The 18611-nt window shown below is 31.4% G+C and overlaps 1 protein-coding gene across 1 annotated transcript; it reads right to left on the bottom strand.

The window, feature by feature from the left end:
- Positions 1-2461: 2461 nt before the first annotated feature.
- LOC125876010 (zinc finger protein CONSTANS-LIKE 5) lies at positions 2462-3998 on the bottom strand. Its single transcript, XM_049557104.1, has 2 exons — positions 3205-3998; positions 2462-3060 (listed from the first exon to the last, which is right to left on the bottom strand). The coding sequence occupies exons 1-2, from the start codon at positions 3946-3948 to the stop codon at positions 2662-2664; spliced, it is 1143 nt and encodes a 380-aa protein (XP_049413061.1). The 5' UTR covers positions 3949-3998; the 3' UTR covers positions 2462-2661.
- Positions 3999-18611: the final 14613 nt, after the last annotated feature.

The raw sequence follows: 18611 nt of genomic DNA, 5'->3' as shown, positions 1-18611 counted from the left end.
GACAATGGCATGTGTTATATTGATTAATATTAATAATGACTATAACTATTAACTAAAAATTTATCTGACTTGTATAATTTGGACACATCATCACCTCTATGGAAACTTTGAGGAATTCTCAACTAATATTTAGTAAATTGACAACATCTCTTGGGTCTCAATCCAGCCAACTTTCATAAAAAAAAAATTATAAAATTTTAACCTAACTTTGTCTCTTAGTTTAGTTGTTATTATTAGTTTAATAAAGGTTGGTGTAGAAAATAAACAAGGTCCATTATGGATTATGCCAATTATAATTTATGTGAAGATATTTTATGTTATAGTTAAGGGCAGCTTTTAGAAAGAGCTATATGGCTCACTCTAAAGGCAATTAATGGATATTTTTTTTCAATTTGGCGTTCGATTTTGTATTAAGATTTTGAACTAATTTGAATTTGCTTATCGCATGATCTAATTTGACCTTTTCAATAATCAAAAAGATTATTTCTAAAAGCTTGAAATTAAATTTTTTGATTAAAAATGAAGGAAGTTAGTGGATCAAACATATCCCACTATAACGCATGTGGGTTAAAGGCAAGGGTTAATAATCGTTGTGCTATAATATATTTATTTGTTTTTATTTCAATTTGTCCATCGAGTATCTAGTGTTCACTGGTCGGACTAACGTTGATTGTTATAAATACAATTTTAAATATATGTTTAGAAACTATAAGTTTCACTCTTTTCAAAATATAATGAATTTTCAAATGTTTTTCTAAAGAGGTAAATAATTATCAACGGGGTGTAATGTAGACAGTTTATCCTAATATAAAGCATTATATCAAATTTCTTAACCTACAAATCACACCAAGATAATTGTATAGTTGGTCGAATCCCTTCATATTTTAACAACTTAAGATATGTATAAACAAACAATTAGTATGGCCATAATTTAAGTGGCATTTTGGCAACAAAAATGCCATAGTTTTATTTTTATTTCTCACTCGGGGTTCGATATCTATATTAAAGTCCGATTAAATTCGAATTCGGGCTAAAAAGTCCTACATTAAGGGGTAAAATGCTTTCGAACAAAGAAAATTTTATACTCATGAAGACTTGAACTCGAAACTTTGATTAAGAATAAAAAGGTATTTACCGAAGTTAAATCCTTACTAGTCATAGTATAGGAGGAAAAAAATAGTATTTATTTATCAAAGTGGCTAAAAGGACAGGTGATAGTCGGTTGGATGAGGCAATTTTTAAAATATATTTATGATATAATTGCCCTAACATTATAAAATGTGGGACATAATACAGTAAGTATAAGCCAATCAAATTTTAGAAACAGATATATCTCCACTGCCCATATTGATATTGACAACTCAAAAATGTTGGGTTGAAAATGGTTTTGAAATAGCCAATAACATATAAGAAATAGATCTTCTTGAAAGAGAGAAAATAATATATTCTATAAATAACATACTCAATAAAATTTTTATAGAGAAATTTGAAAATAATATATACACAAGTTTTATCCTTATTGAAAATAGAAGATTATTTCTGAAAAACTCTCAACTGAAATAAAACATAGCAGAATATCCATTAAATATGTAAAAAAATATATATGAGACTAATAATAGACGTGCAAAGGAGTCAAGTTCTATTATTATAGTCTCTACTTTTCTTCTTTCTTTTATTGATCTAATTATATCGATTTTGCATGCTCATTTAGCTATTTCTACTTTTAGGGATTTGAATATAAGACATTTTGTTAAGAATATGAAGAAATCTCCATCACACAATATCATTTGATGGTTCTTTTTTTTTTTTTTTAACTATCACATAATTAGTATGTTCACTAATATAATCAACTCAAATCTATGCGCTTATTGAATCAAAATACATTCCCTACCTAAAAAAATTCTCTTTATAGAATTATATTTTAGAATCTCGGCAATGACCATTGTTTGGTGAAATTTAGCAAGTTATCAAAAATCGTCATCATCTATCTCATAAAAGATGAAAAGAGATTTTATTTGTTTTACCACATTATTTGATAGTCTTTTTTCCCCTTTACATCTTCATAAGCTTTATACATACAAAAAAAATAATCATAAACTTCTTTCAATGTTCAGATACAAAGTAGCCCGTATTAATATATTAAAAAATTGAAACCCCCTAGTGGTGGTGCAGTTGGTTTGAATAATCAATCATAATTCAGAAACAGATCCCAAACAAACCAGCTAGAAATAATAAAAAATGAACATCTTGGTAAACTAAGTTGTCGTTATACGAGATTTTAGAAAAGGTCAGATCATGCAAGATTTATTATACGCAATAAGAAATTTCATATCATTTCCCAATAAGAAATTTCAGAAAAAATAATATAAAAAGAAAAAAATGATTGAATCATTTTAATATTTTATATTGAAATCTACTACGTGTCCATTTTGAGTCAACAACCAATCAGAATTTAATAATAGATCCTCAACAAACAAGTTACTAAAAATATAAGAAAAAACATACTTTGACTATTATCTTAGTTACCAAAGTACCCTTCCATTAGTACATAAAAAACCCAATACCCATTTGGATATTTTCGGGTAATTGGAATTTTTGGAAATACAACTTATAAACTAAAAATAGAAATAAAACTATATTTCCTTTTTAATAATAATTAAATTAAGTTAAAAACGAAGGAACGACGCCGTAACGTGAGTCAGCCGCAATGAATTCGGCGCCGGAGAAAATCCCATCAACGTCATCAAACTCGCCGGCGCCGGCGCCGCCGTCTGTTCTTTTAGCAAATCGACCTTTAATTCTTGGCCTTGTTTCAGCATAAGCTTTTCTTGAAGCATAACGAATAGTTTTCTCGAATTTTCTGTTTTTTTTCTTCTCTCTGTATCGCAAAACTCTTGCTTCTCTATCTAAACCCAGTAATTTTTCACCTTGATGATTTGCAGAATTCGATAAATCAATACTGTTGTTGCTGTTATTCATAGTTCTCATATATGGGTATGATATTTCTGAAATTGAGCTTCCATCTGGTACAATTCCAACATCTAAAGAAGACGAAGACACCTGAAAATTCCACAAAAAAAACGGAGAAATTTTAGCTTTAACTATGAAGAAATTGCAGAATTTGATATTCGTAAAATGATGGGGTTCTCAAAAAAATCAAGAAAAAGAGATTAATTTTCAAGATTTGTTGTTTTGGTTACTTACACTGAGTGATGGGGTGTTGTAAGATTTGATGTGTGATTGAGTGAAATCAATCTCAAAATGTTTCTCTTGATGATGAAATGGCAATGATTTTATTGCAGTATTAGTTTGTACTGGTACAACACTATCATTTGCTGAATTGTAATGAGGTTGAGATTGTGTGTCTACAGAAACAGGATAATCAAAATCAAGAAAGTTTTCTGAATCTGTGAATATGAAATCCATTGCTTTCATTTCTGTGTTTAATGGAAATTTTGATGTGATTGTGTTTGGTGGAATCCATGGATCATTGTTGTTGTCATGGTGTCCAATACAAGCATCTACTTTACTCAACTCAGGGGCTATGCCCGTGGTCGTGGTCGTGGTCGAGACGAGGAGTGTGGCGGCGGTGGACTTCACGACCGATTCCACCGGGTCGTAAAACGGGACCACGGGAACCCGCTCGTGGCGCCGGGCAAGCGGGTTGGCCGAGTGGATGTCGCGGTCACACGCGACGCATAGTGCAGCCGCGTCAGCCCTGCAGGTCACGCTAGCCGCCGCCTGCTCGCAGACCTCGCACACCCACACACGCTCATGGCGGGCGTGCAAGCGAGTGTCGCACGACAGGCACACAAACGTGTTATCTGTGCGACAGAACACCAGTGCGGCGGCCAAGTGGCAATACTCACACGACTTCGCCATTCGAGCCGTCGCGCCGGTGTTCCATCCTCCGGGAAAACAATTGGGGGCTTCTCTGAATATGCCCATAATTAATCTTCTTCTTTATTTCTTTTTTATTTTTTTTCTCTAGCCTAATGTTGATGTGAATTTTTTTTTTGCAAAATGAACAACTATTACTTCTTATTCTTAAGGGAAATCTTGATGCTGACTAGTATAGGTGTGACACGTGTGATGAATTTTGGCCACAAAAAAGATTTTATGACAAAGCATGATATTATTTTGTATTAATTGTCATAATGTCTGTGCCGACGTGGGGCCTACTTTGAGGATAGTGGATTTTTATTTTTTTTTGGGGGTGGGGTTATTATTTTTTAAATTATAAAGATGAAATTTGGGTGGAAGTTGATTGTGATGTAGAGACTTATTCAAGTTTATTAGTTTTTTTTGTAAAAAAGAAGAAAGAAATCTAGTGTTAGATCACAAGAAAGAGAAGTGAAAAGTTTGTCTAATTTACTTTATCACAAAGATCAAATGTGAGTAAAAAGTTTCATAGCTTTTCTAGTAAAGTTAGTTATTTGTAGATAGTAAAATGAGATCATAATATTATGATTTTTTCTGTTTAAATTCATTGTCGATATTTATATTAAAATGTTATCTTATAATTCGATATTTATATTAAAACGCTCCATGTCATAATAATAATATCAAATATAGTGTCTTTTTTTTTGCGCTATACTTCAAATAAGATTGTACCAATCACCATGTTTTCTCGTATAGTCATGACTTCCTTTACTATAATATTATTGTACAATAATTAATCAGTCGAAGGCTAAAAACTACAATTATTTTGATTAACTTTTCATTATCTTTATTTTTTTTGTGTCAATTCAAATTAGCGCATGGCCCAGGCGCAATATGTAACATTTATTACCTAAAGAAGATTGCAAATTACATTTAAAAGATTAGCTGACACTTGACACTCGACATTTGAAAAGACTTCTTGGATCAACTTTATTTTTTTATAAGTTGTTCCATGAGGGCAAAGGAATTGCATGAACCCCTTTTTATTTTCCCTGCATTGAATTTCAATTTTATTTTTTTTAGGTTTCTCACTAGAATCTAATATTTAATATTTGTATTGAAACTCACTTAAATTTAAATTTGTGTGGCAATTATCAATATAATAGTATTATTTTTATTTTTATGAGCTCGAATATGAAAATTCAAGACCTCAGATTAGAAATTTGGAGATTTCAATCATTCCACTACAATTCATGTTCATCGAAGCTTGTCATCATCAAGCATTGAATAACGAAATCATTACTTCAATTTTGGATGCCAAATTTTTTAATTAAATCTTTCCCTTTCCTAACGTAAAATAGAAAGAAGTTTCTTGAAACTAAAAGTATATAATTATAGCATTTTTTTTCAAATGATAGAGACGGAAAGTTATATAAATTTCAAAGTCTTTGATGACTTTGTTGAAAATAATAATAATAATAATAATAATAATAAGGAATTTGAAATTTAATTTAGAGGATAAGTCGAAAGTCTTGCGATTAAAGGTCATTAATTTTTTCTTCCCTAAACGCACTCTAATACTTGAATATAATATTATTTTATTTATTTTCTGCAAATTAATATATATGTTATGAAACTCGGTTAATCTAAAAAATCATTCAAGGCATTCCTTGCAAAGGTGGTTTCATTCCAAACATCTAAATTTGCGTCAATAAATCTTAGTACTTTGTGAAGTAAACATTTCTTTCTTAAATAATTTCATTCTGATGGCTCAAACTCGACATACATTTAAGTAAAATTAAAAAATACTTAGAAAAGGGCAGACTAAAGTTTTATAAAAGCAGTGCAAAACTTCACATCAAATTAATCAGCATGAATTCAAGTGTATCTAACATAGATTTTGCATCATTAATTAAATCCTTTTAATACCCAAAAAGAACCAAAAGTATACAATTATTGTTTTTTTAAAAATTTTTTATCTTTTATATAAAGCTAGATGTATTTTCCAAACATCTTGCATTTGAAGATAAAATAACTATTCCACAAGTAATATGAATAGTTATTTAGTCCAACTTTTAATAGAAACTTCCAGAACATGTACTTCAAAAGGTTCTTAAAAGTTAGGGCAAAGGCAAGAAAAGTTATAGTAATTTACTTATAACAACAACAACATACTCTATATTCACAAGTGGGATTAATGTTTGAGAATAAGAGAGTGTACGCATATTTTTATTCTTATCTTATAAGATGTAAATATTATTTTTGATAGAGGCGCGAATTAAGACTGGAAAAGAAAGTTATATCATGAACATGTTTAGTCCTCATTTGTATACTTGAAAGTGATAGAAAAAATCACATTTGGGCAAGGGTAGATATAGAGGAATTGTTAAAGGATTAGGTAAACTCAACATTATTTTTACCTAGATAATGTATATATTAATATCAAGAAATCTATTAAATATTTAAAAACATTTAATAGTAAATTCAATTATTATAGGTGGAATCAAAATTTAAAGTTTATGAATTTTAGATGGTAATCTTTTAAGTTTTGAACTAGCTAAATTGATAATTTGTACATATATAATGATCTTTTAAGATAAATACATAATTTGAGCTAAAACTATTGAGTTCAGCCTTCACCCCTGATCGTAGCAAGAAACTACAAAGTTTAAATTTCGAATTTGCTTCGACATATGAGAATTAGTTATACTGAGTTTGATACTCCCTTTGTCCATCTTTACTTGTCCACTATACTAAAAATATTTATCCAACAATACTTGTCCAATTTGGAAAATCAAGAAATAATTTACCCTTTTATGTTTGTTTTATCGTTGGTTTTAAATATTATTCAACGCCTAATACATATATATTCAAATTGTAATGTAATAATATTACTCGTGTTGCTTATTTATTGTTTTTTAAGGTGTGTGTCGAGTCAATAGTGGACAACTATTATTGAACTATTTTATGTCACTAAGCTCATAAAGTTAAAGTTGAATTATCAAAATACACATTAAATATTACTCTAAATGAATTTTTAATCATCATTATATCTTGTACCTGTTTAATGAAATTTTAATTTTTCATCCTGAGACAGTATCTAACATATGCCATTAACTAAGTCAATAGAATAAACCTATTATGTTCATTAATTTTAATTGTACTTTTCTTTTCATAATTGTTTTGTTTGTATTACGATAACATGAGATTCATGTACAACACAATTATTTTAAAATACAGTGGCAACAACATAAAATAAATGAAGCAGCCAGGTAATGTATACTTGTAAAGTATGAGTAAAGGTAAGTGGACACGCGACCTACCAATTCCTATGCATTTCTTCTTTAAAAAAAATCTTCTTCTCCTTTTAGTTTAATAATTAATCGTATTAAATTTCGATTACTTAGGATTAAATGAAATTTGATGATATTATAGAATCATCTTATGAGCTTTTCGGGCCTGCAGTGACGGAATTGAGATTTTTACTAAAGAGATTCAAATATGAACAATTTGTAATTGAATAATGTAATTTTCAATTGAAGGAGGTTTGTTACTGGATGCGCCTCTTAATTCCTGAATGGTCTTTTTAATTCTTTTTATTTGTCTCTTTGATCAATCATGTGATGGTAGATATGTAGAAATGAAAAGGGGAGGGTGCACAAGTCTCAACCCGGTAAAAGCTTATTAGTATTTGATGTTTACATTAAGTCATACTAATACACGATGATAAAGTAATAAATTGAGGTGATAATGTTTATCAATTAACCATATGATTTAATGATAATTGTGTATATGAAAATCGTGTTTTGTATTAATTGGATTGACTTTTGTTTAGTTTGAGTTAGTTAATTCAAAAAGGAAGAACAAAATATGCCAAAGAAATTGGAGTACCCAAAGAAAGCAACCAAGGAGAATTAAAGTGTGATTAATTTAAATTAGTTAAATTTCCAATTTTGGTTAGTAATCCCATTTTATACGACACTCCCTATATATTATTAAGTATATAATATATATTATTACTATTTCTTAGCAATTTGTGATTTTTCATTTTGCTAAACAAAAAATAAAAAAAATTCACTTGATGTTCGATAATTATTATGATATCAGACTAATGTAGAATTATGTCAAAAACTCAACTTTAAAGATAAAGAGAAACCATTCAATTTTCATAACTCAAATTCAAGAACTTTAATTAAAAATGAAAGAATACTTAATTATCACCCACCATATCCGTGGTCCACAACCTTTGATGATAAGAAGATTTTTATTAAATTGAAGGATTAGGAAAAAGAAAAAAAAAAGATGATATTTGTTCATTTATTATTACTTCTTTTTTCTTCTTTCTCTTTTCATTTTTTATTTGATTTAAATATATTTCATTTTAATTATTTGTTTTATTGTCCATTTGTCGTTTGGTACAAAGTGGACAAGTGGGTCCCACACGTGTTCTCGTGATATAGAGCAGGGTGGGTCCAGTGTCACGTGCTTCACCAGCTATTTGACGGGTCAAGTGAGTTATTTTTTATTAGTAAACTTACCTTAAGAAAAATATATTTTATTTGCACGATATAATCTATAAGGTTCATTTTTATAATAATTCATTAATAAAAAACGAACGACATTGCTATTAAAAAAATTTGATTTTATGATTTTTCGATGAAAAAAAGCAAATTAAACCCCTTTAATCCACCTAACTCCGCCCTTGTTGTTTCCTAGGTTGATAAGCACTATCGGAAAATATAACATTGAACTTTTTTTGAGGGAGGTGATTTGTTCAGTGTTCAAGTTGGATCCGATTACAATCAGAGACACATTAATAATTCTCACGTTAAAAGTAAAATGTCTTTTAACAAAAAATATTTTATATTCATTATTCGAAGATATTGAACTAATTAAATATGAATGAATAATTATTGTTCCGCCTATTGACACCCAATTTTGATCCTCCCCGAGAAGAATTAATTTCCGAGCTTCTTAATTCCCAAACGATTTAGAGTAATTAGTTTTATAAAATTCAAATATTTTTCAAAGTCATTTTAAGTGATCTTAGTCGACTTACATGACTTATAAATAGTAAATATATTTCATATAGTTTTATAGATATAATTGGTATATTTCATAAATATCTGAAAATCATCTCAAAAAGATTTTATTTTAAATATTCTATTAAAATTAGTTTAGTTAAAGTGAGGGTTATATTTTCTTATCTATCGTTCATAACTAAGTTAGTTATTTTATTTTTTGTTAAGATTAAAAAGCTCCTTAATTAATTTATATAAATTCATCTTATTTTAATTTTAAGCCGAATTCATCTAATTGCATCAATTTGGTCGAAATTGCCATTCATGTGGCTATTTTCTTAATTCGAATTGACCATATTCTTTACCTTATTTTCAAGACCCAATTCAACAACTCAATTCCTAACCCAAGCCCACTTTTAAATTCCTACAACTTATATCAACAGCCCACCAATTAATCCCAGCCCACACAACATAATCCGATCCAACCCTTTTATCCAGCAATTCCCAACTACCTAGGCCCACCCTTTTAATTCCTCCAACCCAACAAAATAATAACAACACCACACACCAAAATGACCCCCATCTGCATCGTTTTCTAAAGAGGAATTGACACAGATAGACAACTGTTACATACAATTGGCAACATATAGCGCACTATTAATTAGCAATTAATAAACAAATAAAAAATTGGCACATATTAGCCTAAAAGTAATATATCAACATTTTTTCAATTTTTTTTTAATAATAAAAGATATTTAATATCATCTCTCTTCTAACTTCCAACCATTACTCCTTAAAACTAGCAAAAAGATTATTTAGAATTATCTCTTCTTTCAAATTATTACGTGTTTTTTAAAATAATAAAAGAAAATTAATTTCATCTCTCTTCTAACTTCCAACCATTTCTCCTTAAAACTAGCAAAAATTATTCAAAACTCTCTCCTTTCAAATTATTTCGTATTTTTAAAAATAATAAAAGAAAATTAATGTCATCTCTATTCTATCTTCCAACCATTCTCACTTAAAACTAGCAAAATACTGTCTAGAATTATATTTTTTCTTAAAATTAGCAAATAATATTTTGATTATGATTATTCTTATTTCAAAGGTATTCCTATGAATTCATTACCTGCCAATTATTTTGCCTTTGAACTCAATCCATATTCATTTAACAAATTTGTATACATTTGTTTGCATTGGTATTCATTAATCTGTATTCATCTAATAGATTGACATACATTTGTATTGGATACATTTTTTTTATTCATAATAAATTGGTATACATTTATATTTATTTGCATTAATATCTTTCAAATTTTACATAGGTATACATTTGTATTGGATACATTCGTCCATATTCATTTATAAATTGGTGTACATTTGTTTGCATTAATATCTTTCTAATTTTACATTTGTATTGGATACATTTTGTTCTTATTCATAATAAATTGGTACACATTTATTTGCATTAGTATCTTCCAAATTTACATTGGTATATATTTGTATTGGATACATTCGTTCATATTCATTTATAAATTGGTATACATTTGTTTGCATTAGTATCTTTCTAATTTTACATAGGTATACAGTTGTTTGCATTACTATTTTGGAATGCAATCAACGAAATTCATTAACAAATTAGATAATTTTACATTGTTATATGTTCGTTTGTATTCATTAACAAATTTAGATACATTTGTTGGAGACAAAACAAATATTCATTATCAAATTCAATCAACGAAATTCAATATTTCAAAAAAATGTCATAAATATATTAATTTATTATTTATTAAAAATTGAAAAAACATCAATTCCAGAAATCACGAAACGTTGCAGTTTTTGGGAGAAGAAAAGTTGTAAAATTATAATACAAATACGGAAATTTGTAAAAAGAAAAAATATTGCATTCAACTACAAGATAAAAAATGTAGAAATCTCAACTTTTTAAAAAAAATAACCCAGACAATCAATATAAAAAAATTAGTATGATTTGAGTTACTTGTTGTGAAAAGTTACTATTGGGATTGATCTTTAATGAAATTATTTCAAAGAAGAAGATAGAAATTCTAAACTTGAAAGAGGGAGAAAAAAAAAAGGTAAGAAAGAAAGAATTGAAAAACACGTAAAAAAAAAATTGTTGACAAATTATAAGGAAAAAGAAAAAAGGAACAAATTATAAGGAGAGATAAATTTTTCTCTCTCTAACTGCTAGGAAATAGAGAGAAAATCAGAAAAAAATCATTTTTTATAAAAAGAATGTGGCTATTTAATGCCAAATAAATATTAAAAAATTCTTTTTTTGCTAAAAAATTTAAATGGGCTATTTATTGCCAATAAAGTCTATAGGTTGTCATGCTATGCCATTTTTTCGTTTTTCTTCTTCTTCACAAAACGGACAACAGCCCAGAAACGAACAGCAACAACCCACCGCGTCCAGCAACCCGACTAACTAGAAACGTGTGCCAGCGAATTCATTGTCGTCTTCTTCCTTGCCCCCGACAAACAATACACTCATACAACTTTTCGCCTCCAAAGCAATTGTGTATTCGTCCTTGCGGCCTCAAGATCGAGCCACGCAGTTCTGGAGGACGGACGATTTAATCAAGGCCATCCACCTCGACCCCCTTCCGTTTGAATTTGCTGAAAATTGGGTAACAAAGCAACATATTCCTTCAGATTTTGAAATAAAGTTTGAAATTTGAATTTGTTCCTCTGTTCTTACTCTATTTTACCCTCATCTTTTCCCCCAAAAATTTACCCTAATTTCTTCCTATTTATACCCACTCCTTCTTCATTGTTAGGCTACAAAAAGTGGGGAGGAAAATTGAGAAAAAGTTGGAAAAGTTTGACATTTTTGAAACTAATACAAAGAGAAGCTTAAGAGAAAATAGTCACGAAATACATCCGAAATACATAATACACCTAAAGAAAGTAGAAAAGATAGTCAATGCTATGTCTAAGTTTCATTCTCCTCTCTCATTTGCTATCGGTTCATAACATTCGTTTGAGTCCGAGTTTCTGCCTGAAATTTTCGTTCACTGTTCATATTCGAGTTTTGTGAAGGAAGGAGCATAGCCGCTGACTCATCGTTCTCAATTCGCTACCCTAAAAGAGGTAATAATCTCTCCGCTTAGCCTTGTCTGTTTAACTTCGATCTATGCTGGTTCTTTTCAGTATGCGTTTAGTTGAGTTGGACTCTTGCTTGTTGTTTGCTCGCTGAAAATTTGGATATGCATATTTAGTATTTCGTTCTTTTTCTTTGTTTGTTGTTAGCCTTTTTGTGATTCCTCAAAATGTTGAAACCTTTCATTATTTGATTCACCTTCTCGTGTTTATCTGATTACGTTTGTAAAGTCCATTAAACTTGTTTTAATGTGTCATAGTTCGATATCAATATCCTCTTCAAGTTAACTCTCATAAGCATGAACTCGTTTTAAAGGCTTAGCAGATCTTGTTAATTTTGTTCACTGATTTGCTCATGTTTTAAAGGCTTAGTTTTATTCCATTATTACATAGGCTTGCTACTGCCCTTTTCTTAGTGGTATAAAGTGTCACGACCCGAGCCTACACCCTGGACGTGGCCGGCACTCGAAGACCATTGCTGGTCCCCAAGCGAACCCTCATCCTGGCTGACTACAAGCGGAAAACTGATTCAAGCATACAAAGCTTAAAAACTGAAATAAAAGTTCATAAAACTTAAATACAAACTTTAAGTCCAAAGAAAACTCTGTATAATAAAATATATACAACTCGCCATAAAAAGGCAACTTTAGTCTTTAAAACATTTAATAAAATAAATGATACAGACTTCTCAACTATACTGACTATCTATGAAGCCTCTAACTGATAAAGATGGAAGTCGGGACAAGACCCACGACATCCTAACAACTGATATAACTGAAAGGTAAATGAAATCCTCCGAAAGCAAGGAGGCTCACCATAGCTAACTCGAACTCTCGGATGTATCAACGAAGCTCCTGTTGATGATCCTGAATACCTGTGTCTGCATCATGAAAAGATGCAGGCCAAATGGCTCAGTACGTGGAATGTACGAGCATGTAAGGGGAATTCTAAAACATAAACATAAGCTTGAAACTTGATAAAAAGGAAACATACTTGCCTCTTTTCAATCTTACTCAACTCAAGGAATACTCCAAACTACTCAAACTTACTCAACTCAGAAGTACTCAAGGATAAGATACTCAACTCAGAGATTAGATACTCAACTCAAGGATATGATATTCGACTCAAAGATATGATATTCGACTCTGGATACTCAACTCTGGATACTCAACTTTGAATACTCAACTAAATATGACTGAACTCATTTCAATATAAAGCAATTTAAAACAAGTGCAATATAAAGAAACAAACTTTTTAAAAACATGTTGTCAAATCTGTGTGTATGCAAGGATACAACATAACTCTGAAATGTATATAAAAATACAATAAACTGATGTATATAAAAATACAATAACTTCTGTGGGAGTTTCTCTAACCGACAACCATCATATAAGAGCTATAGTAACGATACAGCGATCTACCTCACGCTGCCAGCGCATCCTATACCCGGCCAAAGGTATAGGACCTGAACTACTAATGGATCCACTAGTCTATGTGAAAAGGGTTCATCTAAAAAGTATGACCATTTTCTACCCATGATGGCTACATGGTTTATGGGGGCTGTGAGTTGTCTGAACTCTCCCCCATATCGGTGCTCAATACTACTCCCAAAAATATACTAGCTCTTATGTTTTAAAAAACATACTTCTTTCTGCTGATTTGAGATAATTGCTCAAAAACTTAGCTCAAAGGCTATCTTAGAAATATCAGTTTCCCTGCTTGCTTCATTTAGAAAGCTATTACTCTTTTCTGAAAACTAGCCCGAAGGCCCTTTGGAAATCTTAGTTTCCGTTCTTATTTAAATGTGAAAACATTTATAAACTCTTTGGGAATACTTAGTCCCCATATACTTTTGAAGAAAAGGACTTCAAACTTTACTCTTTACTCTTTACTCTTTAGTCTTTACTGAACTCAAAACTTAAGTCTTAAAACAAAGTTAAAACGTTTGTAAAAGACTTCTTAAAATATGGTTCATACCGAATTTATGGGCATGAACGACTTAACTCGTAAGTCTACATAACATTATGAAACTCATGTATGTGACTCTTCTCATTCTCTGACTTACTTCCTCAAAACTTAGTTCAAATCGATAGTTGATCTCAAAGGATTAACAATTGAACTCAAAGGCTTTCTTAAACTCAACTCTAAACTCTCTCTTGAATTTGAATTATGAATTATGAATTCAAGAGTTATGATTCATGATATGAAGGATCTCAATAACAATGTAGCTATTCAATAATTAGGAATATAACTTTTAAAAGAAACGTGAATTCAAGAACTCAAAATCAACTTATCTCAAGAATACTCAAATCTAGGGAAAGTTTCCTATTTTACTCTTTTACTGATCTGAAAGTAGATGTAGGGTGTGAGGACGAACTAGTCCAACACTATGATAGCCTTACATACCTAGAAGAACAAGATTCTTGAAGAATCTTTAAGAATCTTGAAGAAGAACTTGATTAGAAGCCTTGAAACCCTAGCTTGAACAATCAAGAAGACCTTTCTTGAGATTCTCGAGTTAGTTTCTTAAAATCTCTATAGCCAAAAATTATGATTTTCATGAGTGAAGATGAAAATCTGATTGTTTTGAGCCTTTTATTAGTCAAGAAATTCATTGATGGTTTTCTTGGAGGTAAAAAGACAAAAACCGATTATTTTCAATATATTCCCGTCGGCTAATACGTAACAGCACTGTATAGGTTACTAAAATAGTCATAACTTTTTACTCAGATATTGGATTGAGGTGAAATTGGTGGGATTGGAAAGTAGATTCAATTACCTTTAATTGGATAGGTTATGACTCACGTAACTCTTAATATTCTAAGAGATATGGTCGTTTAAAGTTGACCTAAGCAGAATCTTACTTCAAAACTTAATAAACTTCAAGAACACTTATCAAGAACTCATCAAGAACTTAAATCCATAAATTTCAAGAACGAAATTACGCTGAATAAATCATGATTGGCGTGTGGGTGAAAGAACCCAACACTATGGAAGCTTACATACCTCTTAGGGCTTAATCCCATGGTGACAATCCGCAACAACTCTCAAGCATCTCGACGAACGCTTCGATCCTCTCCTCTTTTCTCCTCTTTTCCCTTCTTCTTTTCTCTTCTTGAACTCTCAACTAAAACCCTAGGCGTATTTTAGGATTAGAAAACTGAACTTAATAGGATTAGACCCTTAAAATATTACTAAAACGAATTAAATCTGGTTGGGTAAGGAAAAGACCAAAATAACCCTCTTTATTTTCGGCTAACTTTCCTTAACTGGACAACCTATCTTCAAAAGGTCATATCTCACTCATCCGACCTCGAAACTTAGCAAACTCGGTGGTGTTGGAAAGATAATTCAAAGATCTTTCCTACGGTATCTGATAGAACACCTAAATCATCCTGAGCTATGAGTTATGGTCGTTTGAAGTCGACCCAAAACTCATACTTAGCTTAACTTACAAAATTTCAGATTTTGCTATTTCCAATTTAATTCCTTTTGGAACTCAAGATGTTACATCTAATGACCTTAACACTTAAGAAATTTTTAATTCCTTGCAAAAATCTCACTCACTACGAAGAACGGTTCGAGTCTTAGTTCGAAACTTTTTTTTGTGGTGTTACAATATCTCCCCCTTGGGATCATTCGTCCTCGAATGACGACTGACTTGGGTATGAAATGGGGTTACTCTTACTAAGGTCTGAGTCTAATGGTCTGCTCTTATTATATTCAAGCTTAACTCAAATCTTTAAGTTCGGGTTCTATACCTCGATAAGGAATCTCCTCCCAAGACTATCACTGTTTAACACCACATTCAAGCTTAGTATTCTAACAACTCCATGGACCCCTACTAACCAACTCCTTCAAATCCAACTAAGGGCTCTCATTTAACTATTTCTCTTAGTAAAATTAATCCTCTTCTTCCTCATTGTTAATAATCTTAGATGGAATTATCACACCATCAATAACACGGTAAGAACATCAACCTCCTCTTTCTAACATCACTTCATTACAGAAAGGACCTCTAAAAAGACATCCCCAAACTCTTTGAATTCATTACCATCTTAATCTCAAACACTTGACTCAATATCTCATCTTGTCATCTCCCCCTTAGGTCTAAAGCTAACACTTGAAGGCTATGGATATATTCCATCATCTCTAAATGGTCTACCTCTTATTGCTCTTTTTACTCTTGTGACTTAGTCACACTTCACTGCCCTTATCTAAAGGTTAGGGTCTCTCACCTGTATTACTCACATTCATTGCAACAAACATCTTAATTTCTCATCTACTCTATGACAAGTCTTCTAGATCAAATCTCAAGACTAACTTCATCACCCTCATGTTGACATTCTTTTGATCATGACACTCATCTCAAATTCAAGCTTAATATTTATGACTAAACCTGAATATTAATATGATTGCTCGCTTACTATACTAACTTACAACTACTACTATGTGCAAATTTTAGAATCACTCGTCCACTAGGACCTTATGACAAGTAGTTAATCGTCACCTCTTAGCCTTCATACTTACAATTACTATCACATTCGACTTCGCAACATAAGTACTAATCACTCATTCGCTATACATCAATGCTTAATTAGTTCTATAACACTTTGAATATTATGGGCTCTCCTTCAAAATCATAAGCCTAGCTTAGATCTATCACTTCATGGATACTTTTGCTCTTCTATTCAACACTTACACTTGGTCATTACTACCACAATGACACATCCTCATAACCCCTTTCTAGTTAAGGTATACTCTAACTCATCTTGACTTGCAACTCTTACTCTACCTCCTATCCTGAGCTCTTCACAACTCACCACTTCTTAGTCTACCTACAAGGGAAATCTCCTCATTAATACTTTCTAGGTGCATAACTATAATAACATAGTTTGCCTCATCACTCTCTCCCTTTCTAGGATTACTAAACCTCTGGATACTTTCCTCTAACTATGGGCACTTTCACTACTACTGCTCATGATCTCATAACTCATGCTACCTTTTCGGGTGAAAATCTTACCCCAAGCTCTAATCATACTGTCTCATAAGGATCTCAACTGAAACAAGGCTTAAGGAAAAGAGTACAACTCGCTTTTAGCTCAAATGCACGATTCATATGAATATGAGGGCATTACTCTGAAACTGAACACTTAACTTACTCTTGGACTTCTCTTAAGCCCCTTTGGAGTCTCATGACTTCCTTAAAACTCTTGCTAAGAACAACCCGTCGACAAAGTATTGACTCTACGTTTCAACCACCTCTAGTATGGTGGGTAGTCGAATAATTCTGAGAAATGCACGAGTTAGAATAAGTCTCTATGACATAGCTCTATTGCACGATTAAGAGTATGAAAGAAGGGAAACTTTTATTAAATGTCTGCAGTATCTCATTTATAGAAGTAGGGCCCTCACAACCATAAACAAGATCCTACTGGCACGACTTCATAGACACCCTAGGACACTTAAACTCTGTGCTCTGATACCAAGTTTGTCACGACCCGAGCCTACACCCTGGACGTGGCCGGCACTCGAAGACCATTGCTGGTCCCCAAGCGAACCCTCATCCTGGCTGACTACAAACGAAAAACTGATTCAAGCATACAAAGCTTAAAAACTGAAATAAAAGTTCATAAAACTTAAATACAAACTTTAAGTCCAAAGAAAACTCTGTATAATAAATATATACAACTCGCTATAAAAAGACAACTTTAGTCTTTAAAACATTTAACAAAATAAATGAAGACTTCTAAAACTCTGCTGTCTATCTATGAAGCCTCTAAATGACAATGATGGAAGTCTGGACTATACCCACGACCTCCTAACAACTGAAAGTAAATGGAATCCTCCGGAAGCAAGGAGGCTCACCATAGTTAACTCGAACTCTCGAATATATCAACGAAGCTCCTGTTGATGATCCTGAATACCTGTGTCTGCATCATGAGAAGATGCAGGCCAAATGGCTCAGTACGTGGAATGTACGAGCATGTAAGAGGAATTCTAAAACATAAACATAAGCTTGAAACTTGATAGAAATGAAACATACTTACCTCTTCTCAAACTTACTCAACTCAAGGAATACTCAAGGGTACTCAAAACTACTCAAACTTACTCAACTCAGAAGTACTCAAGGATAAGATACTCAACTCCGACATTAGATACTCAACTCAAGGATATGATATTTGACTCTAAGATATGATATTCGACTCTGGATATACACGTATCACTAAAATTATCCTTACGACGCTCATTTAACTCTAAGAGGTGCAAATATCAATTAAAAACTAATTCTTACAGCACCTCTTATTATAATTAACTGATAGCATGATTATTGGTCTAAATAAGATTTCAGAGAAACACATGATTATTGAAAATTTGAAATACATTTTTTATATATAGCTAAAGCTTATTCAAGACATGGTCCCCCAAAATCTAAGGGATGTCATTCAAATTTGATACATGTGTGAGTTAACACATGGATGACACAAGCATACTTGTTCAATTTCTCCAAGTGTGCCTGAATATCTTTGGTATTCATCAACTTCTTATTTGTAGGAGTACTTCATAATGGCCTCTTCCTTAGAG

This window comes from Solanum stenotomum, chromosome 9 (genome assembly GCF_019186545.1).
Source record: "Solanum stenotomum isolate F172 chromosome 9, ASM1918654v1, whole genome shotgun sequence".
NCBI classification, from domain to species: Eukaryota; Viridiplantae; Streptophyta; class Magnoliopsida; order Solanales; family Solanaceae; genus Solanum; species Solanum stenotomum.
Note: the sequence above shows the minus strand (reverse complement) of the source record. Positions and strands in the feature narration are given on the sequence as shown.